Below are 27005 nucleotides of genomic sequence, written 5' to 3'. Positions count from 1 at the left end.
GGAGTACTGAGCCAAACACTGAGCAACAGTAGCACGATTAGACTTGATACAGCAGGAATAAGTTCAACTTCTTTGTAAAGACAAAATCAAGCGTGCAACAAAATTCTTAAATGTGGGACCAAACACGTAAGAGAACCTGCTGCAGGCTCAAGCTGTGCTGGCTTCCCAGCCCTTACCTCTACCAAGCGTCCGATATTGGCTATGTGTGGAGAGGAGTCGCTCACAGTCTCATCTTTCTCCATCTAGAAAGGAAAGACACAGGTCCATTGGTAACATGGGAATTAGATGGCAGACGCATGACAGCTTTCCTTATCACAAGAGGGGATGGAAGAAGCGGGTCTCAAAATCCTAGAGCAACTATTCTTTCAATATGCAAGCAGACTAGTAACGTACTGAGAAATTCCCAGGACTAGACAAAGGCTCACATGTTGATAACAGACACACAGTGTAATAAAAACCATGAATCAAAATAAAACCCTGCTGCAGATCCGTGGTGTAGACAGGCACTACAAAATCATCATTCCCTACCTACTAAGGGGCTGCAGGAGATCTACAGTAGCAAACACGTAACGCGGCAAGCAGCACGGCGTGTGGATATGAAAACAAGGTTGTTGTTGATGAGATGCACGCAAGGACGGTGGTGTCAGTTTAACAGCTGTGAACTATCCCTGCAAAGACAGCTGTTTCTTTTAATCTTCATCTTAAACAGCTACTTCCGACCACACATGGGGCACATTCTCCATTTTCAGGATCTTCCTGGCAAAAGACACCTTAGGCATTACTTACCTTCCAGCAGAGAGGGAAGGTGCAGAGAATACAAAACCAACTACCTGTAAAACTGGTGATGATTTGATCTACTGCAATAACATGGAAAGAGAAATCTGAGAGTTTGTAGTTCTTTTTTCTTTTTAGACCAAAAAGCTGACCCAACATTTACCTGACTGTTAGGAGGAAGGAATTACAAAGCGGTAAGTGTGGGGGGAAAGGAGGAGACTGCCTTTTGCAGTAGAAATTCGGAGTTGGGTCAGCTTAAGTGTATAATGGTACCATGTTCCTAGTGTGATACCAGAACAGGAGACAGGTACCTGAACTAGGTGAGATTTTTCATCACTAAGATGAAAACTTGGGAGCTGGTACCGCAGAACAAGACTTGCTTTATTTCATGTGACTTTGCCCCTAAAATGTTCATCTGGAGGCCGTGGCTGAGCATCCATGACCTGTGGTAGGGAAAAAACCATCTTCCCCAGTTCTTGAGATGAAAATTCTGGCTAGATGCAGACAAGCTGTTGAACAATGAACAGTCCCAGGAACCTCAACTGATAAAAGATGTGCTGAGATGGCACGAAAACAAAACTGGGAGAAAAATGTAGTGGGAAGAACAGTCTTCAAAGGGTTTTACTAATCCCACTGAATTCTCTTATCCATCTGTTCATATCCCTGCCTCAGGGTAGAGTTTAAAAATCTGGGCCAGCTACAGGTTTCTCCTAATAAGCCAAGTCTCTAACAGGCTTGGGGAAGCATGTAATTTAGTTGGAACCCTGAAGGCAAAAGATAACCTAGAAGAGGGGGAGAGAAAGAACGAGGACGTTTAATTTTGCCTTTAGATTGCAGTCAGATTGTTTACATGTAATGGAGACATGCTGCCTGGAGAACGGATCCAGTTGCAGTAGAGGGAGAATATAAATCTGAACTATGCAAACACACATATACATGTTACGGTGAGTTTGGGAGCTGTCAGCAAATTGACCAAGGCTGGGGCAGCCGGGGAGCTGGCAGTGGGTCATTTACTTCCAGAGGCTCCCTGGCTGCATCTCCTCCACACCTGGACAGGCCGAGCTCATTGGTAAGAAGCAGAATCTGAAAATAGAATTATTTTTTTGCAAAACGTATATTATTACATCTCCATAAAAGCTGCTGCCAGAAGGAAAACATTTTTATATGCTATAGAAGCCCAGATGTTACGAGAGGCTGTTTTAATGGAGTTCAGAGTCAGTAAGCAGCCATGTTATACAAACAACAGGGTTGTTGGGATTTTTAAAGGTTCCTTCCGGTGGCTGTTACTGCACGGACCTAAGCAGAGAGCCTATAGCTGCTTAAATAAAGGGGTTAATTTGCTTTGAGGGGAAATTCCATTCTGTAAGTTGATGTTAACAAGCAGCTCATCTTCCCACTGTCACTCCCCATCTGCTGTTGAGCTCAGCCAAAAACCGAACGCTCCAGAATGAGCCAAGTCCAATCTACATGGCTCAGTCGCTCCTCTCCTGTTGGAGAGATACGCTGCTTGGCTTCCTTGCCTCATTTCCCCAGCCATCTGCTGCAAGTCTGACTCAGAGGGGAACTCACTCTTCTGGGTATATTAAGCTCTCGATGGCTGGCTGGTCACTTGGGATGTTTCCTGCATGGAATAAGCGGCTGTTTGGGCTTTCTCTAAATGTTATTTGGAGGAAGAGTTAATACAAAGAGAGAAATTTAAGTCAGATAAACACTTCAGTTCATCATGAAAGCATCTAAAAATACTAGAAAGATAAGAAGGAAACTCATCCACCATTTTGCTCTGAACAACTGACGACAACATCCACAGCTGCTCTGGCTACAGAGCGACGTGAAAATCTCTTTAATGAAACACAAACAGACCAATGTGAGCCAAAGGCTCACAAGCCACAGGCAGTGGGCATACGAAAGTCTCCAGGTGGAAAATCTGTGGAATTATTTGGATATCTGCTAGGCAAACTTTGGCCTCTCTCTCCATCGCCTATTTCCAACTGTAACTAGATAAATGAAGGTTGAGAGCTCTGCGGAGCTTGCAGCTTTGCAGAAATCAGCCGAGAACTTACCTCATCCTTTCACAGCCTTCATGCATATTTACTCTAACCAGTGTAACCAAAAATATCCCATATCCTTTAGCAAACTGTATATTCAACACCATGAGCAAACCTGGGGATGCTACATCAGCTCTATACGCCACTAGTCCATACGTGCCCAACTCTTCTACTCTCTTTTTCTAAACCAGCTACTGCATAACCGAACCACTGTAAAATCCGTGTGTTCAAGGGAAGCAGAAATAATTTCCCAGGCAATTACTGCTCAGCACCCCAAAATACTCCTCAGTTAGCAGTTAAAGAGACAGTGCCTCCAGGAAACCGGACAACAGCTGCGGGGGAGCTTAAGGATCGTGACAGCTACAACTTGAAGATCCGTCTGGTGGAAAAACACTCCCCAACACCCCACTTAACGCTACCACATCTGGAAGTCGGTGGGATAGGCCTTTACATGAAAGCTCAACTTCATGAAAATATATGACTCTCCTAATTGCAGAGCACAAGCCTCGGAGGATTTACCTATTATGATAAATGGCAGAACGTCTCTGCTGGGTGTTTTATTGAGCAACAATATATCACAGGACACATCTTCCTGAACGCAGGCAGAGCTCAGTTTGCAACAGACCAGCCTTCATCCAGCTCTGCAAGATGTTCCACCTTCGCTTTAAGAGTATTTCAAGTATGAAAATCAACACACATCTGTGCTGCTTTAATCTGAAATCCCAGGCTTCGCTTCCCCTCCAACTCTCTGTCCTCCCCTTCCCACACCTCCGTATGTAAATAAACGATAGGTTTTGAGCCAACTTCTTTCTCAGCAAAGTTGCGCTTCCTCACAATGTTCATCCTGGCTTAGGAAGCACACACGGATTCTTTGTGCGCAGCGTTATCTCAGAAAGGCACCTGTTAGTCTTGCTTTTAAGAAGGGGGCTCCAGAAATCTGCCCAAAGTGCAGTTTTGACTACTTGCCAGAAAACGGGAAGGCTACATCTACTTTGCATAAAATGAAACAGGATCATACAGCTGCTCTTACCTTAAATAAAAGTGCAGCCTAATGAAACCTCAAAATTCAGCCAAAGCAATACAGTGCCATGGCAAACGACACAAGTAATTCCAATGTACACAAAGAGGACGGGACCTCAACGTTTGTCAGAGAGAAAATCATCTGCCAAGCATCTGGCTTGAATCAGGAGGGGGGTGGGAGTTACCTGCAGACATTGGAGAACGTGCAAGGTAATTGAAAAGCTGCTGGCATTTTTCATTTCCCTGCAAGCATTGCTCCCTTTGTTGTAAATTGAAGGTAACGTGTCCTGTCCTTTCCTCTCGGGTGTACAGCACTTCAATCCGCGGCCCCTCGTCGAGGCAGACAGCATGTAACACGCCAATCACTCTTTCCCTATCGGAACTCCAGCCTCAGCCCTTGCACCGACTGAAGCCTGCCAGGGTCGGACACGAGCTGGGAGTTACTTCCTCCATCCTGGCCTGCAGTGCTTCAGCTCTGAGCTCTCTTGACTTGCATCCAGGCTTGTCCCCAGAACAGACTGTCTGGAAGAGCACCCTTGTTTAGAAAATTGTAAAAATAGAAGTTTTCTATCTGATATTGTGTGCCTTTTGGGGGGAGGACCACAGCAAGGGAAAAAATGGGGGAAGAAAAAAAAAAAATCAGCTTCCTCCTTCCAGTTCCACCAAAAAGTTATTCTATAACGTCCTTTGGAGTCAAAACAGATGGCTACACACATGGTGTCAGTATTTATGTATAACAACAACGTATATTGCTAAAGATTAGAACAAAATCCTCACTAGGCAAAAAGACAAGTGTTCTTCCATACGAAGGGACTGCTTTGACACGGTTCTAACGAAGTGTCCAATGTGAAGGTGCCGCTTCAGTTTTAATTCTCCTTAGGTTTTAAGACCAAAATGATGATCCATGGATCCTACGTGCACAGAGCTGGCTAAGAATTTCTCTCATCCTCTCAAGATAAAAGTTGATACACGCATATATAAAAATCAATTATGCATATACGTAAATTATGTAAAGAAATGTATATCACTACATGTCTGTTTCTGTGCTCTACACTTGTGTGGGTATACCCACACATTTCTCTATTGCTTCAGGACAGAATCTGAAAGCCTACGTTTTAAACAAACCCAAAACCCAAAGCTCCATTCAGAACACGTCACATGCCATTTCATTTGAATTAGTCTATACTCCAGCTCTTAAAAAGCAACCTCCATAACTGAACTGATAAAGAAAAAGCCTGACTTTCTCATTCTGAAAACCACCAGGTAAAGTAAATTAAAAGGTACACGAAGGAGATTTTCAACTTCCCGAAACTGGTCAAGTTCTCCCTCTACCATGTCTCTCCCTCTCTTTCCTTTCTCTGTCTGCTAACAAATGTAAAATGCTTGCACAGTTACTTTCCCCGTATAAACAAAGACAGAGACAACTCCTCCTGGAGCACATGAAAAACGGCATTGGAAAACCACTGCAAAGTAGCAGTTCAATGAACTGGAAGAGGTACGCCAACCCTCAGCGTGTGACACTAAAGCAGACACAGGATAGGGACATGACCTCTAACTAATATTACCCAGAACGTCACATCACGTGGCCCCAAGCCAGGTGTAAGAATACTCAAATACATGGTGTCTTGGGGAGAGAGAAAAAATTAATTATTCTTAGAAATTCAGTGCAACATTTAGGAATAGCCTAAGTGGGAGCCCTGTAGGAACAAGAGTCTGGGGATATTCAAGAAATGAAAAGGCAAGTTTTTCCAAATAGTCTTGACAAAGGCAACAAAAAAACCCCATGTTGGCGCCTCATGCAGGGCAAAATATTTCACCAACAGGAAATGACAGCAGAGGACAGCTATTTCTAGACTTTCACTTCTAGATCCAAGTTTGGCTCCACCATGCTACCATGTTGTCCATTCACGGAAGAACAAATAGGATTGCTTGATTACTTGCGATCTGTAGACGTTAGGAAGGGGAATTACTGAGCAAGTGTTTCCATATGAAGTTGCAAATGCTCCCCATAGCAGTTCAATGCAAGACATGCCCAGCTCCTCATTGCTGCCAGAGGTGGTGAATTAGGAGGCATTACATTAGCTGTTCCTTTGCGCCTGCTCCTGGCCACCGAGTTAATCATTCCAGTCATCACTCGAAAAATACCCGATTTGCAGCTACAAGGCGAAACTGGTTTCAAAGTAATGGCTCTCAACAGACTTCCCTTTCAAAGCACTGAAGGGTTCTCTCTGCCATCAGTTTATAAGCCAGGATATTACAAAGCTTGTGAACACTTCAAAAGCTTCCACCGAAACACAAGGACATCTGCTATTCGCATTTTAGGATCAAAGGTGGTTGAAGTAGCTTAAATGTTGAGTTGACCCAAACCATGTACAATTTACCATGGACAAAATATTTCAAAATTATGGTTAGGACATCAGATACTGATATCATCAAGGTAAAACTGTAACGTACCATTCGAGATATAACTAAAACCTACTTTTGGTGCCTAAGTTTGCTGCAGACTGTACAAAAAGCCTACTAAAAAGTAAAAATAAAACCTGCTGTCCTTAGGTGATGTAGCAAACTGGATTTACAGCAAAGTAAAAACTTTGCACCCTGGAGTTTAGTCCAGCTACAGCTAAATAAATGGCTCAGGACAAACAGCTCCTCCTCACACAGCATACCTCAAGGCAGCATGAAGATTTTCGTTTTCTGCCATGGTTTCTGACGACGGCTGTCCCATTAAGCCTGCTATGGCATCTGCAAACAGAAAATCTCCGGCCCAAAGCTAAATTCTGAAACTCAAGTTTCCATTGTTTGTGCAGAAGCAGTGCATCATTACCCCAGTGGCTTTTTTATGGTTACTTACATTGGAAGCAGGCCCCGGCTTTAATGCACCACATATGAGTTAAATGATCTGCTGTTAAAATGATGACAGAAGCATGAATCTCCCCACTAAAGCTTAGAGAGTGAAAGTCAAACTAAACAAGGCCTAGCAGTTCAGGCCAAGGTGTACTGAGGACACCCATTCTCAACAGACTCTCGTTTTCCTTGGCACAGCTCTCGCGCACCATAAGGCCACGGCCAGAGTCAAGTCCTTGGCCTCCACTTCACAGCTATGATTTAAAGTATTAGGAAGGCCTGTGATTAAATATTTGTCCGGGTCACCATAACTCGGGTGTAATTACTGCAAACATTTTAAAAGAGTACGCAATGCTCAAAACTGCCTCCAGATGCCTTTTTTCCCCCCTGCTTTTCCACCAGCTTCTTCTGTAAATCAACAACATGGAAAGAAAAATCACCCAGGACTAGGGCAAGCCTCTGCGACTGCAATACTAACACAATTTCAGTTCTTCTCTGCAATCACAGACCCTTCTTTCCTTTGCCTGGCTCAAACCTGTACAAAAACATGAACTGTTTAACAGAGTCTGCATTGTCCTTTGTATCGAAAGCAACAGTCTGTCCTGGGAAGTCTCATAAAGGACTTTTAGCTACTGCCTGTCTCTCTAGTCACTCACGACCATACAATATGCCTCCTGTCCTCCAGAGTTTATTACCCTGCTCGAGTCACTGATTTCCACAGTCCAGATCTTAAGCAACCGCAATTCAGCAGCAGCATGAAGGAGGGATACGGCGACCTTTGGCAGGTGGCTGGGGCAGAAGCACCTTCACCAGTGAAGCCACGTCCAGCAGATTCTGCCTGTCAGAGACTAAGACAGCAGCGCTGCCTGAAGAGTCAACAGTCTGGCACGTGTGGAAAACACCCCTCTCAGAAGGAAGCCAAAGTAATTAACACTGGCACAAACCCCCCAAGTATTTAGAAGTTGGGTTTGATGTTTTTGTTGTTATTGTTTTGGTTTTTTGTTGTTGTTGTTTTGGTTTTTAAGAGATTTTTTTTAAAATCTGTGTGCTGGTACTGTAGGTGGAAAACACTAAAGAAGGGAAGAAGGATACTAAAAGATAACTGATATCTTTATAAGATTTTTCTGTTCTTAAGGCAAAATACAGGTTCATTCATGGTGGCCTAGCTGGCTTTTAAGAGAGGCACAAAACAAAAGAGGTCATCTTGTATTTTTTATCATCCTATTGGAATCTTCCAGTAAGAAAGTCAGGAAATCTTACAGATAAAAATATCTGGCTGGGTAACATATATGGAAGTATAAAAATTTAGGAATACCAGAAGAAAAACCAAGACTTAACAGCAAGTCTAAACTCCTACTGAATGCTTTATATTTTTAATTGAAAGCTACACTGCCATCAAGCAAAGTTCAAGGGGCTTCCTGGTAATTACACACTTACGCATTAACTGTTTCACTGGGCTGCATGCGCAGCAGGAGAGTTGATGTTTATACAACACCTCACAAAATCAACTTTTTGTTCCTGACTGGGGCTACTGAGTATATAAATAAGGAAAGGCATGCCTCGGGTCTGCAGCGTACGCTCGTGCCAATATACAGACGTACCTGTCTGGTAAGGCTCCCTCCAAGGTTCATGGTACCAGAACCAGTTTTATTAGTCTGCAGCCAGAGCATCACTGTGGAGGTCAGCTTGTAATGAGCGGTACGACCACTGGATTTCTCCTAGAAGTGGAAGAATGACAAAAAGGATAGAGACAAAAGGTTAAAATCCTTTCAAAAACTAAGTGGTGGCTGGCCCCAAAGACCCCAGGGCAACAGGCCAGATATGCATAACTCCACTCTCATAGCACAGTCTGTTTCTTCAGAACAATTGGAAGTGTGCACATTCCCCTAAGTTTCCAAAGCAAATCTGTTTAGAGCAATTCAGCCTCCTATTACCTTATTTTTATTACCTAATTAGTGATATTTATCTGTAGACCTTTATGTTTAAAAAAAAAATAATCTCAGGATCACATGCACGGAAAGGAACATACTTTCAATTCTTCTGGGATTCTTTTTGATTACAGCCCTGACTTATCTCTATCCAAATTGCTTCAGGGAATTTTCAAAAATTAACAGGGGAAAGAAGTTTACAGCCCACAACACAATATTGCATTGTTCAGTGGAACACCTGTGCTCGTTAATTGTCTGGAATTAACTGGGTTTTGTTTTCACTTAGGAATATCAGCTGCCCCAGAGGCTGTACCTGAACCTCCACCACGTGGATGGAATCCCAGCATCCCTTAATCTTCTTTGATCCATCTCCAGCTTTCTTAATGAGGATCACCCCGGCAAAACCATGATCCAGATCCCAGAGGTAGACAGAGGAGACTCCACCTTCAAAATACCTGCAGGACGCAATCCAATAGGCATGTTAAAAGTAGCCGGATCCAAGCCAGAGTCAAATATCAATAATAATCTTAAATAAGCAGAATCGCTATATCCTAGTAAAGATTTTTTTTTTTTTCTTTTAAGACGGCACACTCTCTCCAGTTATATACCTGGAAACTCAGCAGTTTAAATCATTTTATAATACAGAGACTTTAATTACAAAAAAAATGTACATTTCTCTAAAGGAGAATAAAAGTCTAGTGAGAAACAGAGCTGGCTACAGATCTCTGCAGCACTTGAGCAAACAATTCCTCTGATTCCAATTAACTATAACAGCTGGTAAAAGCACAAGCTACAAAGTAGGCTGAGAGTAAGGCTTTATTTTACAGTTTGGTCTTTTTTTTTTTTTCTTCTTCCTTTTCTCTCGCTATTGGGAAAGTCTGGAAGTTCTTTACAACAAAGTCCACTAATTAAGACAAAAGGGAGCAAGTAAGTAGCTCTATGCTGCTGTCCCAAAAGTTTGTCTGAAGCCGACTTACTGATTTATTGCAAATAGAGTTGAATTGAAACCAAGGTTCTTCACAATGAAGGGATGCTGTTGAGGCTTACATATTATTCCAGCTTCAGATATGCTACACAACAGAGAGTAGGCTAGATTAGCTAACTCTCAGGTTTCTGGTAGTAAAAAGCACACTCTTAGTAAACTAGCAAACAACGGCATCCGCAGAACCCGACTCCTTCTTTTTAACACTAGTGCTGCCAGATGAAAGATGCATTTCAAAGTCATGGTAAACAACCCAGCACTGCAGGAAGAAAGACCCACTAGAACCAATTTTGGCTTCTAGAAAACCAAAACTATAACCACAGCATTTTACCACTGTTTCCATTCTCAAGTTACCAAACAGCCATAAGGAGAAACGAGCAGAAGGGAATACTCTTTCATGGCACACAACTCAGATCTCAGCCATGAACTCATGCTGCACAGAATCACCATCTCCTGCGAAGAACTAAGGAGGAGAGGCAACTTCAGCTGAATCAGAAGATCAATGACAAGATGTTTTAGTAGTCAGATATTTCTACTCTCTTCCGAGCACCTACTGCCATTCTGCAAGTACATACATAAAGCAGACAGAACACCTGAGAATTCTTTATCTGGAGGACAGCAAAAGCTCATCATCCAGAGACATGAGGAGCTGCTATGACTGACAGTTCCCAGCAGCTGAACTGGGAAAGAGTCAGGCAGATTAAACCATCCGATTTTCCTGCCTCTGACTGTCACGAGCGAGCTGATCACACAGACCTGCAAGTGACTGCATGTTTCTCCTCTTCTGCGAGAAAGGAAAGTATCACTCATCACCAACATGAAAAACTTGTTGAACCCTCCCACCTTCATGCTCCCCTCCCTTCTAAACACAAGCCTGACAGTTGTTAACGGCATTTAAGATTTGATTTACTGCGCATTTTTGGACTTCATGTATTAGCTTGAAGTATTGTAGATTCAAGAGCACTAATCCATCCTTTTCTGCAAGTCAGGAGGAGAGGTATTGGGGAGTTAATGCAAATAACATGGCCAACTTTCAACATTTTCTCTGCACTTACAGAGCAGTCCAGTATGTTGTTTCAAGAAGGCAGAGACACCAAAAGAGCCCCAATTCTTTTTAATTGTAGGTATCCGAGTCTGTATCAAAACCAATGCTGACCCCAGGAGGGTATATGACTTCATATTAACTCATCACATCATTTTATTGTTAATGGGTGGCTGCTGCTATTTACCACCAAGCTTAGCAGGGCATTTAAGTAACCAACACACAAGCACTGTCCTATGACATTTGTCAAGCCACTGATAATACACCATTAAAAAAGGAAAGCCATTTGCTCCTCAGGCATGCTAAAGCCAGACTTCCAGCAGGCAACTTAAACCTAACAAACCAACAAACACCCTTTTTATATCCCCTGGGGAGTTCACAAATGGATTTTGGTTAATGCAGTTAATGGGAATTTCAGTCCTGCAGCAAACCTCAGTTCCAGTCTAAGTGACCCTTCCTTTGACAAAAGGGCAGCGTGAACCAAAGGCCGGAGAGCAGAAGCTATTGTCCATTTCCAGACCAAGTTTCCTTAAAAAAAAAAATTTTTTTTAAATCATATCTAGAATAAGTGAATTCACTCAAAATGAACCGGCAGCCACTGAGAATATTACAGTGTGTACAGACAGTTTCCCCATTACCCACTTTATGAGCTTGCTATGAGCATGAAACGTTAATTGAGAGGGACCGAAACAAGGTTTTTAGAAATTTATTCTTACCTACTGTACTTTGATCCTAATGACATGAAACAGGAAAAAAATAATTTTTATGTGGTTCACCTTTATGAGATTTTACATAAAGGCTTTTGTGGGTATTTTAAGAATGTGCTAAAATGTTGTCTGAAACCACATAAAACCATCTGAACAACCTCCCGCCAGAACTAACAGTGCACACATGGAAACGCTTTAACTTGCCTTTGTATGTTTAATGAATCAAATATAGTATTAATATTGTTTTAAATACCAACATGCTATTTCAATAAAGTTGCTTTGCCACAGCCAGATCCAGTATCTTGAGACTCAAACAACAATGCCAGCGATTGAACCGTTATGTATCCAAGGCACGCCAGGACATGTATTAGCCAAAGCCTCCTCTGTGCTTCAGCAATATATAATCACTCCAGAAATCCACTCCTCCTTCACAGGGAGAAAACACATATCGTTGATCACTACATTAGATTTCACCTTTCCTCACACAGCAACTAAAACGCACTGAAGTGGGATTTCTGAAGACTGTCTAAACCCAGGAAAGTCATGTTTGGAGGGGAACATTCCTTGAAACCTGTTTTCTTCAGGAAGAATAAAGAAGTGCTACAGGTTAATTGGCTGCTACGTAATAGAAAACTGGATGACAGACTGATTGGTAGGAATTTAAACCTACCTTCATAAACTTGGATTTGCTGCAAGAAGGCTGGACTACCTCCAAGAAACCTCTTCATCACAGACTAAAAAGCAGCACTTATTAAAAATCAAAGCAGGAGAGGTAACCAGCTTGGAAGAAGCTCCTGGAAGGCTTAAGCTGGTATCTTCTCCATTAAAGAAATGGATGGGCAAACTAGAGCACAGCCCCAAAGTTACATGCAGTAGTTGCAGCAAAACACTCTGGAAGTACTACATAGCTCCCGAGAGAACTGAATTTTCTCTAATGGCCCATTCTGGATACCCCTGCTCGTGGTACGTTATCCTCCTGCACAGCAGCAGTCGTAAAAGGTAATCTGTCTTCTTCAGAAGCTCAAGTCCTCTCCCAAAGCATCCAAGGCCCAGCACAAAGCAATCAGCAGATGCTTTTGAGACATACAAGAGGTCTGACATAGGATGAAAACTCCCATTTGTACTGGGGTACCTTGGAAACATCCCTAAAGGATAAACCATTTTCAAAGGAGAGCAATTCAATGCAAAGCAAACGCTCCTCTTCTGCCCAGGGACAGAGATCTCCCCAGGAGGCACTCTGGTTTGACCTAAAGGCAAAAGTTTGTTATAAAATTATGAGAAAAACGTAGTCTTATGGAGTCATGTCCCTTTATTAATAACCAAAACACTGCCTGGATGGCTAGTGTTCCTCTGTCTCTGGTAAAATCACTTTTTATAAATTCACCCAGGAAGGTGATTAAAAGGAATGAGGCCCAAAGTAATCATTCATTCTCTTTACAAAATTCAGAATAGCATTTCACTCAAAAACCAATTCTAGTTTTAATATCATGATCAAACACTGAAGTTTTATACCCTTTACTCATCAACCACGGAACTCCTGGAAAAAGCTATTTTATAGAAAAAAAGTCACACTTAAGACTGACCTACTTTACAAATGCAAGAATAAAAGAAAATATTTAAGCTAAGAGTGATCCAAAGCTTTATGAAGTGTTTGAAGTTTAAGCGGGTGGAGACACAGGATGGAAACTTGTTTAAGGAACTCGAGCTGTACCCATGAAATAGGGAGACCGTGGCCAGAACAAAGCCGTAACTTCAAGAGGGATGTGATAGGGGAGGAAATCCCCCAGCTTCCAACACAGACCTCAAGGAAGGAGGACAGATTAATCACTTTGTTTTACCACTAAAGGACAGACCAGAAAAGGCACCGTAACTTTCCCGATAGCATTCTACTTCTTACAAGCCTCGCAAATGAATGCTGGACCCTATACTGAGAAAACGAGTTTCCACCACACAGCAATAAAAACAAGCTATGGCTTTCAATTACACTTCAGAACCAAATCACTCATCCATAAAAACACTTTTGTATTTTCCAGTAAGGAACAGAGAGCCAGAGACACAGGGTGGGTGTCTGTATCTGGCCTGTGGCTCTCGCAGCATTAAGCCACAAAGCCCTGATGCCAAAGTACCGATACCTGGAACCTCAGGCTGGCTATGCAAACCGTCAAGAGTTGCACAGTGTTTCAAGCTGGCTTATTTAAAGCAGCAAAATATATTTTCCTTTTTTTCCCCCCTAAAGGTTGCATAGCTATTTCTTCCAGCTACAGAAGTTCAGCATTGGAAAGGAAACGCCTCCATCTATTTAGATCAACAGACTTCCAAGAAACCTGTCATTTAAAAAACCTAGCCCAAAGGAAAACACGGAGCGTTCAGCTACAAATGTTTTCACAAGAGCGACAGTGACTAAAATCACAACCTGAGCAGCTAGTGTCTAACAGCAACCCAAAAACATTACCTAAAAGACTAGGTGAGGAAGCAGACATTTCAACTGTTATTAAAACAGATGACTGTAATGGCAAGTGACTTGGCACAATTTTCACCAAGCCCTTCCCCTACGCCTGCACCCTGTCATTTCAAACCAGCACATAAATAGCAACAGAAATATGAAGGAAGTGGCAAGTTTCAGCAACTCGCCCTCCACCAAACCTAAAGCATTGCTAAGGTGTTCCTTCAAGTCACCTGCCATCTTGTAGCTCAAGCGAGAGAGAAAAGAAAAAAGCCTTCAGGACAACCTCAAGACATCAGAGTTGTCACTAAATAGTTTCCTTGCCTGTGTCCTCCATCCAGCTTTCCAGCAATGAGGCTCACGAGCCCATTCTTTAATAAGAAGGACAGGTTGGTACCAGGAACTAACCAGGATGTAACACTTCCCCCACCGGCCTGAGTACAGATGATTTACAATCCCTCTCTCCCTCCTTCTCTGGTCCCAGGAGTGCAGTTGTATAACACTTTCAGACCGTCACCTAAATACTTAAAATGAAGAAGGTAAAATGTTTGTGTACTTAGACCAGCTGGTTTTCACCGCAGTTTATGAACACAGCCCAAAGCATGCTTGTGGACTCTGTACAGGTATTTCAGAGAAATTCTTTCCAGCATACACAGGTGCAAAAATCCCTCGAGCAAACATACCAATCTAGTTAGGTATGTGTAACTTCACTGCCAGTTGTACTTAAAAGCACACATCTGGACCATGGTGGGATGACTCAAACTGCAAAGCAGAGTTGTGAAGTGCAAGAACTCTGCAAGGAAGGAAAACAGCATCCAAACAATGGGATCCTGAAGGCTAAAAACCTCCCAGAACCTCCCATTTTGTGCTTTCTAGAACCTTTCATTATTTAAAAAAAACACACATGTATTGCTCACATTTTCCTTACCATCCAATTGCTCTTGGCAGATGGAAACTAATGACCAAATCCCTTTTGAGAAGTCACCTGGAAACAGTTCCATTAGCCACCTAATAAGCAAGACAATGGGTCACTTTGTAACACGTCCAAACGCCTAACCGGTTCATTAACTACCAGGAAGCGCCGACTGCTTACAAATCTTTCACCCGTACCCATCCGTTCGACCGGCACGCTCAGCAGAGACAGCCCACTGCTTCATCCACCGACAGTCTGACACATTTTACACTCTGCCAGCTATAACTCAAACACGGGTAGGAGGGGAGAAGACAGCAACAGCAGCCTTCTGTGTCATGTATTAAGTTTGCCATAGCCTGTGTGGAGTACAGATTGCACGTGACATACTTCTTTCTTCAGAATAGGCTTATATCAGACATGCTACGAGACAGCTATTATTTGTTAAGTTACTCTGTCTTCAATTTTCCATCATTATAACACCGTACGTTTGTGAGAGCACGAGGCAAGTCTCTGTAGCGCAAGCACAGCCATGAATTGTTAATCAGTTCAAAAATTCCAGATCATCATAAACTGACATTTTCAAATTTAGTCTCACTCCATTTTGAAAGCATGTGAGTAATTTCTTACTAGGGATTTAAAACCTTCAGAGAATGGTGTCTGAGGATAGTGCTGCATCATCAGTGATGACCTCCCAATCCAAGCTTTCCCTCTCCAGTGTTCAGATTTTATGTAATCACAGAGAACCGTGGGAACCCAAGGGAAAAACTCCTCCTCTGCTGAATATCTCAGATTCAGAAGATAAGAATGTAGCCTGTAAAGAGCTGCTCCAAAATGAAGCACCCAAAGAAAGGAAGAAAAAAAAAAGGCAGCTAATTTAGTTTTCACAGCATGACAGTATGCTTGCTTTTTTCCTCTCTTCCTCCAAACTTGCTCTAATCTGTGTAATATATATCAACAACTTCAATACTGATTCTCTCTTGAGTTTTGAGCTGCCCATGGGCGAGTTAAGGAAGGGACCCCAACACTGCTCTGTTTACTCTTACATCTAAACAATTTCCTTGGGAAAACATCATGGTTTTAATTTTAAAAGCACAAACATTAAACAGCAAGCATCTTGGCAGTTTAGGTCTGTCTTATGAGACTTCATCTTGTACTTATCAGTCTAACCCGGAGGCAAGAATCTCACAGATGACATAATCCTGATGTCACACCCTATTGTGCAAAAGCCTAGCCAGCAGTGAGATGGAAAGTCAGGTTTCCTTAGTGCTAGGATGCATAACAAATGCATCTGGATTCAATCTGCAGGGCCCTTGCTGTGAAAACCACAGTAACTATCATGCCCAAGAGAAAGCCATCACAAAGGGCTAGTAACCATTAATGAGGAACAGTGAGCTAATGGCAATAAAGTCACTTCAAAGCTTTCCATGGGTTTTTAGTTTAGGCAAACTAGGTTTACATCTAAACACAGACCGAACGCTTATATAAAGAGCTCACAGCTGCCTAATCACTTTGTGAGTTGAAAGTTGCACTGCAGGCTGCAGGAATCGAAGCTCAGCGCCTGCTCCCCCATGCACACCTACGGGCGCGAGCGCTGGCAGGCTGTGCTGAAACCCGAAGCACTAATTACGCCTCTTACATCTGGTGCTCTCCTTTTATTTACTTGGTGGAATCGGTGCTGTTCCATACACAAAATAATCAAATTTGCTACGAACCTTGTGAGAAGTGCAAAGTATTTTCAAAATTGGAGAGGAATGAACCCCACTCACAGAATCGCGTGGCCTATCAGACCAGGCAAAGAGACGTACCGGAGCAGGTAAAGCGATACACAAGGCAGGGAAGGAGAAGTTAGATAACAAGCGACAGCAGCACTCCGAAAGATTTAATCTCAGGGCAGCATTAACAGGTTTGCCATTTTTTTCATACCAAGACAAAGGCTAATTTCAGAGGTGGTTCAAGCACACAATTAAAGAATAAAAAGGGTAAAAACAGCTAAAAAGGGGAAAGCTATCCAGTAGCTTACAGGACATCTGAACATACTTGGCGGTTGAGATGATGGCACAGAGTTCAGTGGCAAAGAGCCACAGAGTCAAGCCAAAATGAGACATCCCTGAAGCAAATTGAGGCTGTTCAGTGGGATTAAACACGCTGATAAGAACAAGAGTCAGCCCTGAGCACTTCAAAAATTATAGGTTAAGCTTGCCTGTCACTGGGACTTCACTGCTGTACCTGACCAGCAGTACAGTCCCTTAAAGCTCTCTAGCAAAAGGCTCCTGAATCTACATGTTCCTGGAGGCACATGCACACAGGAGATGACTGCAGCCTTGCCTCCTCCAGCTGAAAAGAGAAAGGTGATGGGTGTTCAGTTTAGGCAGGATCTGTGCTGCAGAGTTCTGCAAACGCTTGGTTGGCAGGGGAGCCACCCTCAGCACTGCTAACGCCATCAGAAATTTGAGTGACTAACTCCATTTTGGACAGGATACCAATCCAAAATTCAATAATAAGTGGATTACACACAGTGAAGACATTTTAGAGGTCAATCCTCTCCCAGACCTCCTTCCACTCCTACCAAATTCCTTGTCCAGAGCTCTAATACAACAAATTCAAAGTGGATCAACATCAAAACACAGACAGAAGCTGAAGTTCAAAAGGCTTCATGGCTTACTCTGAGGAAACTCAAAACCTTAATCAATAAAAACATTTTCAGGAGCAGCGTGATTAAGAGAAGCATTTTATCTTATTTTTATTTTTTTTTAAGAGCTGTTAAAAATCAAAAGTGCCAATAAAGCCAATTTAGCCCAAGCAACAAAGAGGTAAGGGACAGCTTTCTAAATGTACGTCGGCTTACTAAACCGGTCCAAAGTTGCCAGAGCTCATCTTGTTTGTAGAAATATTCAGATCAGCAGCATCCTTCCCCAGGGAGGTCTATTTAATCACTTCAGAAATGATTTCTTCCAGACAACAAAGAGCGATTACATTACTTAATTAAAGCACTGATTATCTCCAACCCAAAACAACAGAACACAGAATCTAAAATAGATAGATTTATCCAGATGCCCTGGTCCTCATTACGCTTTGATTTCAATCAATGGCACACACACGTCAAGCAAAGGGCAATAAATTACAACCATGTGTTTGAAGAAATTATCTTTGCGATATTGGAAGTGGAGAGCCAAGGCTCTAACTGAATGGTGTAAGATATTAGACTTCCATCTGGGAATAATAACCTACTGAACAAAAACATACCAGGGCATTAGCTTCAGGCAGTGTCTGAGTTAAACCTGGCAGCAGGAGATCAAAATTACACAGTTGTTTTTTTGGAAAAGTGACATGCATTTTGCTAAAACAGATAACCAAGAAATATGCTGCTTGCTCAACAGATAACAGGGCAGGAATTAAAACCTAGTATAATTCCTCTTTAACCCAAAGAGACATGAACATCCCTCCAGAAATAAAAGGTGGGCAACTCTAGAGATACTTAAAGGTTGTTTGCATTAAAACAGACACTTACAGGGAACAACTCAGCGCTGGTTGGAGGCACTGAAGATTCAGGAAAGGTTTTCTTCTCAAGCTTTCATGATTTGAAACAACTCCATGCAATACTACAAGACTTCTCCAAACTTGTTTTCACACTACAGTCACTCAGCGTGCTGGCCAATAAGCTTTTGGGGACAAAACTCAAATTTAAGACCAGGCACCCACAAGCAAATCTGTATGGATTATTTCACACAAATTGTTAACAAATGCATAACAGGCTGTTTCCTTCAAAACACCCACGCTAGCAGGTGCCAACCCCTTGGGAAACAGCAAATACATGCCGATGACTCACTGAAAACGTAGGTGGATACTTACCACACCTGATTAGAACAGAAATCTAAAACTGAATGGTATGTGGGCCAAATGGGACTGACACAAGGAAAAACTGAAACTATCTGAAGTCTTGGGAGACACCCGAGATGAACTCTCTGAGATATTATCTCTTACTGTGCCTCAAGGTAAAATGGGATATAATCCAGAGGAAGCTTGGACCGTATACTAGGAGCAGAGCGGGAATAGCACATATTCTCCAAAGTACTTATTTTTCCATAGAAAGGAAAGTTCTTCCTCTTGCGCTCCCCGCTGGACCAACTAGTATAAGATGTATTTTAAAGCTGGGGAGTGAAGCGAGTACCGTGCAGAGCAACGTCTCAGAGACAAGTGCTTATAAGGTATTAAGATACACAACGTTTTTCTAAGATGGGCAGTCCACACTGACTAGAATGCTGCAAGCACAAGATCCAGCAGCCTTACCCAGCAAGGCTGGAAACAAAGCCACAAACTGCTTTGAAAAACCCAGCAGAAACCCTCATTATATGAATAAAATGTCTAACAGCCCAAGAAATTCAAGCACACTGGAGCCCGGTGTTCTCTCTGAATGCCTGCTTACATAAGATTATTTTTGTATTAACTGTTACCTCTCTACCATAAAACACAGCATAGCTGTGGTTAGAGGTGTAGTTCAAAAACATTCTCTACCCCGTAGAGAGAAGGACAGAACAGGCGCTTAAGGGACTGCTGTATGAGAACCCCACGTGTCAGATCAGAGATTTCTCTCTCCACTTCCTTTTCATCCTCTTAATCTGCAATGCAAGCTGAAAGTCTAACAGTGCAACAGCCCCTGCACTTACACTCACACTTCTAAAGAAAATTGTTAATGCAAAGCATCAATGAGATTTGTGTCACCTATGAATGGTCTCTCTGGACAGACAACCCCATCAGAGTGTCCGGAGACAATGAAAGTCCCTGCAGGTCAATTCAAGAAACTGTTTTTGCACACCGCTGGCAAAATGAGCACCGTTACTGGAAGGTAATAAATCTTCCTCTATAACAGAAACTGTAATTTCCACAAAAGATACAGAACTGCAGATGGTGAGCACGCTACTTATTTTTTTGATTAATACATCAACGCCTTCAAACGAGCCTGAAATTTTGCAATGCTTGAAAGTCTCTGTTGTCACTGGCTCCAGAATTCAAAACGACACTGATAACCCTGTCCTGGAACCAGTGCATCGTGCACTCCTTTCCCAGCGCTGCAAACTGCCAAACCAGAAGGCCAGTGACACCTTTAATCGACATCACATGGCTCAGACCTACTCCTGACTTTACGGTGGGCACGCAATATTAGTTTCCAGCTCTAGCAGACCATGGACATTACATCACAGCAATTGCCATCTTGTTCCCACTACAACCTTCCCCACACTTCAGGCTCCCACATGGCTTCGGCAGCTGTTATGCCGGTAATTGCTACAGTCATTCCCAACCTGATATGTTGGCAAGACCAGCAAGCAGCAGTGAGAAAAGCTGGCTCTTGTTACCCCCACCTCATTTCCACACACACCCGCCCCGATCTCCAAGTAAAAATTAAGTTTCCGCTGTCAAAATACAAGATCCAATTGTCTTAAGGAAACTGCAGAGTCCAACTACTAGAACAAAAGCATGTTTCTATCCAAATCTCTGTTGTAGGTACAGTACAAATCATTTCCAATTTCAAGCATGAGGAACCCTTCAAACAGTCAGGTTAAGTTTCCCAAACTTTGCAAATTCCTTCCAAAAATGCCAAAATTTTTATACCACTCAGCAAAATGTAAGCCACCCTTCTCCTCTTTTTCTGACACATTTTTGAGATCATAACATGCAGCAAAGCGGACTGTGCTGACAGATGCGCCTATCTAGTCTGACTACACAGCAAGCCATAATACCTCCGCTATTTCTGCCTGATGACACGAGAATGAAGTCTTTGTGAGAAATCCCTCCCATCTGCCCTCTAACAATGTATTGCCTATAAAGCTCGGACAAACTGAAAGATGAAATTTGATACAATCTTGCCTTTTACTTCCATACAATATATGAGACTACCGTTGTACCACATGCTGAACAGGGTTCAGCAGATTCACCCAAGTAACCTGTACCTGAGAGTAACCGGTATCGCGCTTTGCTTCCTGCAAATCAAGCCTTTTTAAAGGAGTTATTGTATCCAGCCACGACTTCATGGCCATCTGATCAGAGAGGGATTTAAGAAAACCCAGCATTGGTTCTACAAACCTACTCATTTTCAGGTTAGTGTACTGAAAATCCTACTGGTCCCAGTCTGCTCTGCCCCTGGGGAGTAACTGCAAACTTCTCTGCCGCGTATGCGAAATTCCCCTCTTCCACTAAGTTCAGCTACCAGTGACAACTGTTACTTACAAGAGAAGTTGGACATCTATGAAAACAATGCATGAAAATAGGTAAAAGCTTGATACCTATGACAAAAGTGTAAATGTGGCCTGTCCAAATGCGTAATCTTCACATCAAGTCACTTCTTAAAATGAGTAGAAAATCTAGCAGGAAAAATACCTTTTTACCTGCTTTTGCTAGCGTTGTAACAGGACAGTGACACATGATGAACCACATCTAAGGATCTGTCTTATCTCCATTTTTGGACAACATGAAGCAGCAGTGAGGTTTGTTCACCTTTTTCATGGCTATCAGGCATCTCCAATAAGAAGCATCCCGTTACTGGATAAGGCAATAAGTTCATTTTGCTTTGCAAGGCACACTTGCTTTTTAGGTTTAGCATAGCTATTTCCATCCCATCGCAGCTTAGGAGACCACAATCTGTATAGATGACAGCTAAACCTGACCACGTCAAGACCTTGGATGTGACTGCAATGCGAGACCAGCGCACTCCTACTTTTTTAGAAAAACTGTTCACCTGACAAGGCACCCGGATGGTTTCCTATTGCTGCTTTAATAAAAGACACTGCCTGACCTACGTTTATCTTACACATGCTCTATTAATTCCTTTGCTTTATGCCTCTAACAAGACAGGGACTAAAACAAGCATCAGGGAATGGCCCTTGCAGCAGAACTATATTAATCCCCACACAACTGCTGCATTTCAGTATACTTGTGCCTGTCATTTTGCTGGAAGATGGGAAAGTTACTGCTATATATATAGATATTTTGAGAGTACAGTCTTGAGGGAATGGAAAAAGCAGGTGGTTTGAGACTGAACTTAGTGAAGATCAAAGAGAACACAGGTCATTTTGGGACAAAGAGGCCATTAATCTCTTAAAGGGGGAGGGAGGCAAGAGAGCACCTCAGCATCTCCCTTTAGCATCAGCTGACAAATTGAATCCTGTTTTCATATTGTGAAATCACAGCGGATACGCTTCCCACCAGCAGCTCAGCAGCTGCCTACCCTTCCTTCCCCTGCTATACAGTGGTATGCCACTCTCAGAGGCAGCTAGTGATCACATTTTAGACTCTCTGTGTGTACTGCATGCCTGCTGAAGGAAACAAAGAAAGCAGAGGGCTCTGTACGGTAGAACTGACATACAAGTCTCTGTACTGGTCAAAGGCATTGTTGGCTTCCACCTCCAGCTTGCGCAGGCGAGCAGATGGCATGGCACCGTCTTCCAGGGGAGGATCATATTTGTTACTCCATGGTGATCTGCCAAAGACACAAGGAAAATAGAGACAGTTAGACAACCGAGACAAACTCTGAAAGGTTTGAGATCAGATCTGACCTCATCCACAGATGCTGAACTTCCAAAAACCCAGAAGGTGCCAAGAGCAGTCTATCAACAAGATTTTCAGCCTCAACAGCCATTTCAAACGCTGTCAAAAAGGGGACACTGACTCCTCAAAGTTTACACTATACCTGGGGAACCCTACCCATCTTCACATTTCTGCTATATAAATAATCACGCTTGGGTTTGAATCTGTTCCTTCTTAAATATTCAAAAATAAGGCCTCAGCTGTTGCACATCAGATATTTAAAATTACTTTCATGCAAATACAAATAAGTTGTGTACTTTATTTGGGATCTGACAGTATTTGAGCCAAACACCGCTGTCTGCAATTAAGGTCCAAATTCTCCTCCACTATTTTCTTTGAAATAAATTCCACTTTTAGCATAACATTAGGAAAACATTTGACCAGTTTGAAGGGTATAAAACACGGTTTGTAAAGCTGCAGGTTTTGCTATGATTTCTGCAGGTGTGGCAGAGGTTTTGTGCTCTTAATGAAAGATTTGGTATTAAAAGATTAATGGAACCCTTTGCCCATCTGCTTGAGACTTATTACAATTCCCATTCCGTAAACCTGCATTCTCCTTTTCATTCCCCTTTGGAATAACCAACCTACATGCATCAACGTTAGTTTAAAGAAAGGTACCTCTACACTTTACCTACTCACTTTCCAAAATACTCCAGCCTACTAGTGCTAGGGCTTAATGCAGCCCATACGTAAGGGCTTTTTCCTCAGTAGCCATTTGTTATTAATTTCTTAGAAAGGCATCTAGGTTTGACATCTGTTTAATGCAAAGCACACAGAACGGGCTCTGCTTCACTCTGGCTTTGCGCTTTCACAACACTTCACTCCTCCCCACCACATCTGACTCAAAAGGTGAGACACCAGGAAAAGCTAAATCATTATGTCACTCCCACCCGGAGCAATGCTTTTCAGGCGGTTGTTCTCATTTTAAAGCAGTTGCTTAAAACTCAGTTGCTTTGGAGAAAAGTCAACAGCTACAGCAGTGCTCCTTTACCTAACAACTCTCTGAAACCTGGAAAAGATCCGGACAAAAATCACCACCGGTGCTACCTGCAGGGTTCCCACATGGCACACCTACACCCACCAGGCAGCACGCACAAAACCAAGCGATGCCAAAGAAGTTCAAGCAGACAGAGCACTGACCTTGCTATCATGAAGTCTGCAAAAGCAAAGCCAGGGTTTGTCTGCCAGGCAATGCAGAAGCGTCCTGCTCCCTTAGCAGCAGCGTTCATCAGGATGCGCTCGCTTTTTCTCTCTCTACTAAATTTTAAATGGCAGTTTCCAAAAAAATTCTATTGTTTTCTGTAGATTTGGAACACGGTGCTTCTCCATCACGTACGAGGAAATCAGTGAACAGAGAACCCATGTAGAAGCCACAGTCAAGACACTTCAATTGTAAACATTAGATGTCTTTTGAAGCCTGCAGGAATGGGACTTAGGGGAAGCCTAGTGACACAGATTCTCCTAGCTAGCAGACTGTGGCATTTTCAACTCATTACTGTTGGAGCCAGCAGCAACTTCATCTAAAAAACCAAAACCAACGTCATGACACAACCCTGTATTTTTTTTTCTTTTTGTGGAAGAGTACTCACAATGCGTTTAAAAACTTAAATGGAGGCTATTTGAAGAAAGACAGATGGACAAGCACTTAAATTTCAAAAGTCAGACCTCTAATTTCCCTAGAAGAGAATGTTTTTTGTTTCAGCTAACAGGTTTCAGTGTTGTTGGCACCAAATTCCCCATAAGGATTCCATTTAATAGAGTGATCAAACATACTTAGAGTGGAAATGTATGGACAAAGTCAGGGACCTTGAAGTCTTTTATATATATATATTTAAAAAAAAATTAATAAAAGCTCAGCCTTTACAATGTGGATTCCACGGCTGTTTGATATCCTCCACAAACCTTTGTTATTGCAGGAGCACTCACAGAAGCGCCTGCGAGACCATGCGCGCAAAAGGCGGCTCCCACAAGTAGCAGAGCAACAACATGAAGAAACCGAAAATTATCTATTTATGAAGATCCAAGAGAGACTCCAAAAAACCACCTTCTGGTCTGATCCATGTTTGACACAGAGAGAATCAAGTCTGCCTAAATGTGAGGAAGGAGCAAACCGTGACGGGCTAAGCATTAGGATATTCATTTCCCTGTGTGCTGCCCCATGCAACCGATGGAGTTATTACCTGAAGGGCCAAACATCCCGCAGCAGCTTTCTTCCAAAGCTAATTCCCAGTCAAAATGCAAAGCCACTCAAAAAACCCACACCTATAAAACTTGGTTCCCAGCGAGAAAGTCTGACCACCTAGCTCCACCTTTCCTGCCAAAGTACATGAGGCTCACTTCACTTGTCTGCAGAATGCTTTCAAATCCTTAGATTGAGACTGAAAGAAAAGCAATTAGGAACCTCCCCAAAAAGAAGAAAACTGGTGTTCAGATTAGAGTGTGGAGTAATTGGGGGTGTAGCATGTTGCAGGCAGAGAAGAGTACTGCTTGGGACTTCTAATCGAGCGTGTGGTTCTGAAAAACCTTTGTGGAAATATCAAAAGCTTTTAAAAGCACAGTAAACTCTTCCTAGATTTTGGCCTAATTGATTAAATTAGTGCAAGAGCCACTTCCCAGTAACAACTTCAGATTTTATGAGGTATGAATAACCGTGTCTGAACACAGGCACAGAATGGGATTAACACATGCACATATTAGTATCGCTGGGTTTTCAAAGGCTTTTGCTTTGTGCTGAAGGAAAGAATTTACTTCACAAAACAGAGCTGAGACCAATCAATTCCAGAAGGAAGAATCACTTCAATCCAGAATGCTTGAATCAAAAGCCTTAAAGAACAGCATTCTTTAATGCCAGCAATTAATACATTATGCCTCTTCTATACAAACAAATGAAACTGCTTTTCTGAAACCGCATTACTTAATAAGTTCTGATAATTTTTAAGTGCTTTAAAAAAAACCCTAAGCCCTCCTGTTTCCTTGTAACTATTTAAATATCTTCTCAGAAAGAGATTGAGCAAATTTCAGAGGCAAGCATGAAACTAACCTTAAAGAAAGGGCTGCCACATGCACTAATTAAACACGGAGGGGCGAGGAGGAGCAAGTGTTATTAGCTGCAATGCAGCATGTCACAATAATGTTTAACAAGTGCCTTTTCAAGTCTCCCGTCCCTCTGGTGATAGATGCTCGTGTCGACAGCCTAAGCAGGATGCGAGGGGAGTGCGAGAAACGGATCACAACTTCAGTGAGAAAGCATCTCTTGAAAGACCCACAAGAAATAGAGGATCTAATCCCTTCTCTCGCATCTGCCAGAGAGGATGCAGCTCCGTGAGCACACCTTGTGGAGGGCAGAAGCTATAAAACTCTATTCTAGCTACTAATTTAGAACTGATGAAGTGCATGTAGCTGCCAACATAGATCTGACCAACTTAGACACAGAAGCTTAACGCACACGTGCTTTTAAAAGGTGCCAGGCTCTTTTGTAGAAGATTGACCAAACATCCAATGTTAGACTAGTACCCTGAAGAACATGAGTGAACACTTCACCGTAGAGCCTTCTGACTTCTTTGCCCACTACAGTAGGTTATATTAAAAAAAAAACACCTCATTACGATTTACTCTCAGCCACAATCCTGGTGTACTGTCAAACTTTGATCCACTGTCAGTCTCCTCCTCCTATTTCTAAGACAAAATGAATCTCAGCACGTTCTCTGTGTTACTCATCTACACACAGATACGCTCTCAGTTTAGGTAAGTACCTTTCCTGCAACTCAAATCACTTGAAGCCAACTAGAGTCCTTTAGAAGCTTACCTGCTTCTGCAACGATGGCCTGAGCCAAAGGGAAAAAAAATTTTCTGGAATTCCACTTTGAAATAGAATTCTTGAAATATTCTGCCCAGCTGAATGTAAAACACGACTGCAAATCCGCACAAAGCAGAACTAGATTCTTACTGTAGATCAGTTCCAATTGTTAGCACTAAAAATGTAAGCTATTACACTGGAGCTACAAGGAAAGCCAGAGATGTAACCCTTATAATCATAACCAGAAACAGCAGAACGGCTGAGCTGTTAACTCAGGACAGAAGACAAATGGTGGTCATTACTTCACAGCCTAGCACCCTTTGTTAAGGGAAAAGAATAAAAGCTAGGTGATGCAGTATTCACAAAGGTTTCTGGACTATAAGCTTTGTGATTCTTAATTAAATATTTGGAACTATGCCACTGTCATACAGCCATTAAGAAGAGGCAGGCAAGGCAAAAAAGCAGGGGGAGGGAAATAATAGTAACAAAAAAATAGCTCAACAAATAGTAGTCGCTCAACTGTAATCATCCTAATGGCAAGGTATAGAACATTAAAAAAAAGAGATTGCATTCGAAGTGGCTACCAAAATACTGAAAACTCATTTTGCCATTCCAACATCACAACCCTTTCTACTTAAAAATTCATTATAATTACATACACTTTATATTGTTCAAATATCTTCAGTGGTTTTGTCTACAGTCTGCAGACTAAATTAGCCATTTTGGTAGAGAGGCATTCCTTTTCTTTGCTAAAAGGCTTGGGCCAAGATTTTCATAGAGAACTAATGGCACTGCATGTCCGAAGTCATACTCAGTCACTTGCAAACCAGGAGTGAAAGAGCCTTTCCCAGCTGGCAAGGGCCGCCCTATTTTGTACAAGCAGATGATTTTGTTTGAACCAACTGCTTGCGTCATCTCTTTTCTGTTATCCAT

General features: G+C 42.3%; 1 protein-coding gene across 3 annotated transcripts in view; it reads right to left on the bottom strand.

Annotated features, from left to right (window-relative positions):
• Positions 1-27005, bottom strand: part of CAPZB (capping actin protein of muscle Z-line subunit beta) — a 60481-nt gene that overhangs the window by 4686 nt on the left and 28790 nt on the right. For all 3 annotated transcript variants that reach the window (XM_064470394.1, XM_064470396.1, XM_009504191.2), the window contains 4 exons: positions 22056-22169; positions 8925-9066; positions 8285-8401; positions 177-242 (listed from right to left, as the gene is read on the bottom strand). In XM_064470394.1, coding sequence (XP_064326464.1) covers positions 177-242; positions 8285-8401; positions 8925-9066; positions 22056-22169 — 439 coding nt within the window. The remainder of the gene's footprint in view (positions 1-176; positions 243-8284; positions 8402-8924; positions 9067-22055; positions 22170-27005) is intronic.

This window comes from Phalacrocorax carbo, chromosome 20, assembly GCF_963921805.1.
Source record: "Phalacrocorax carbo chromosome 20, bPhaCar2.1, whole genome shotgun sequence".
Classification (NCBI taxonomy): Eukaryota; Metazoa; Chordata; class Aves; order Suliformes; family Phalacrocoracidae; genus Phalacrocorax; species Phalacrocorax carbo.
The sequence above is the reverse complement of the archived record's forward strand: the minus strand, read 5'-3'. Positions and strand labels throughout refer to the sequence as shown.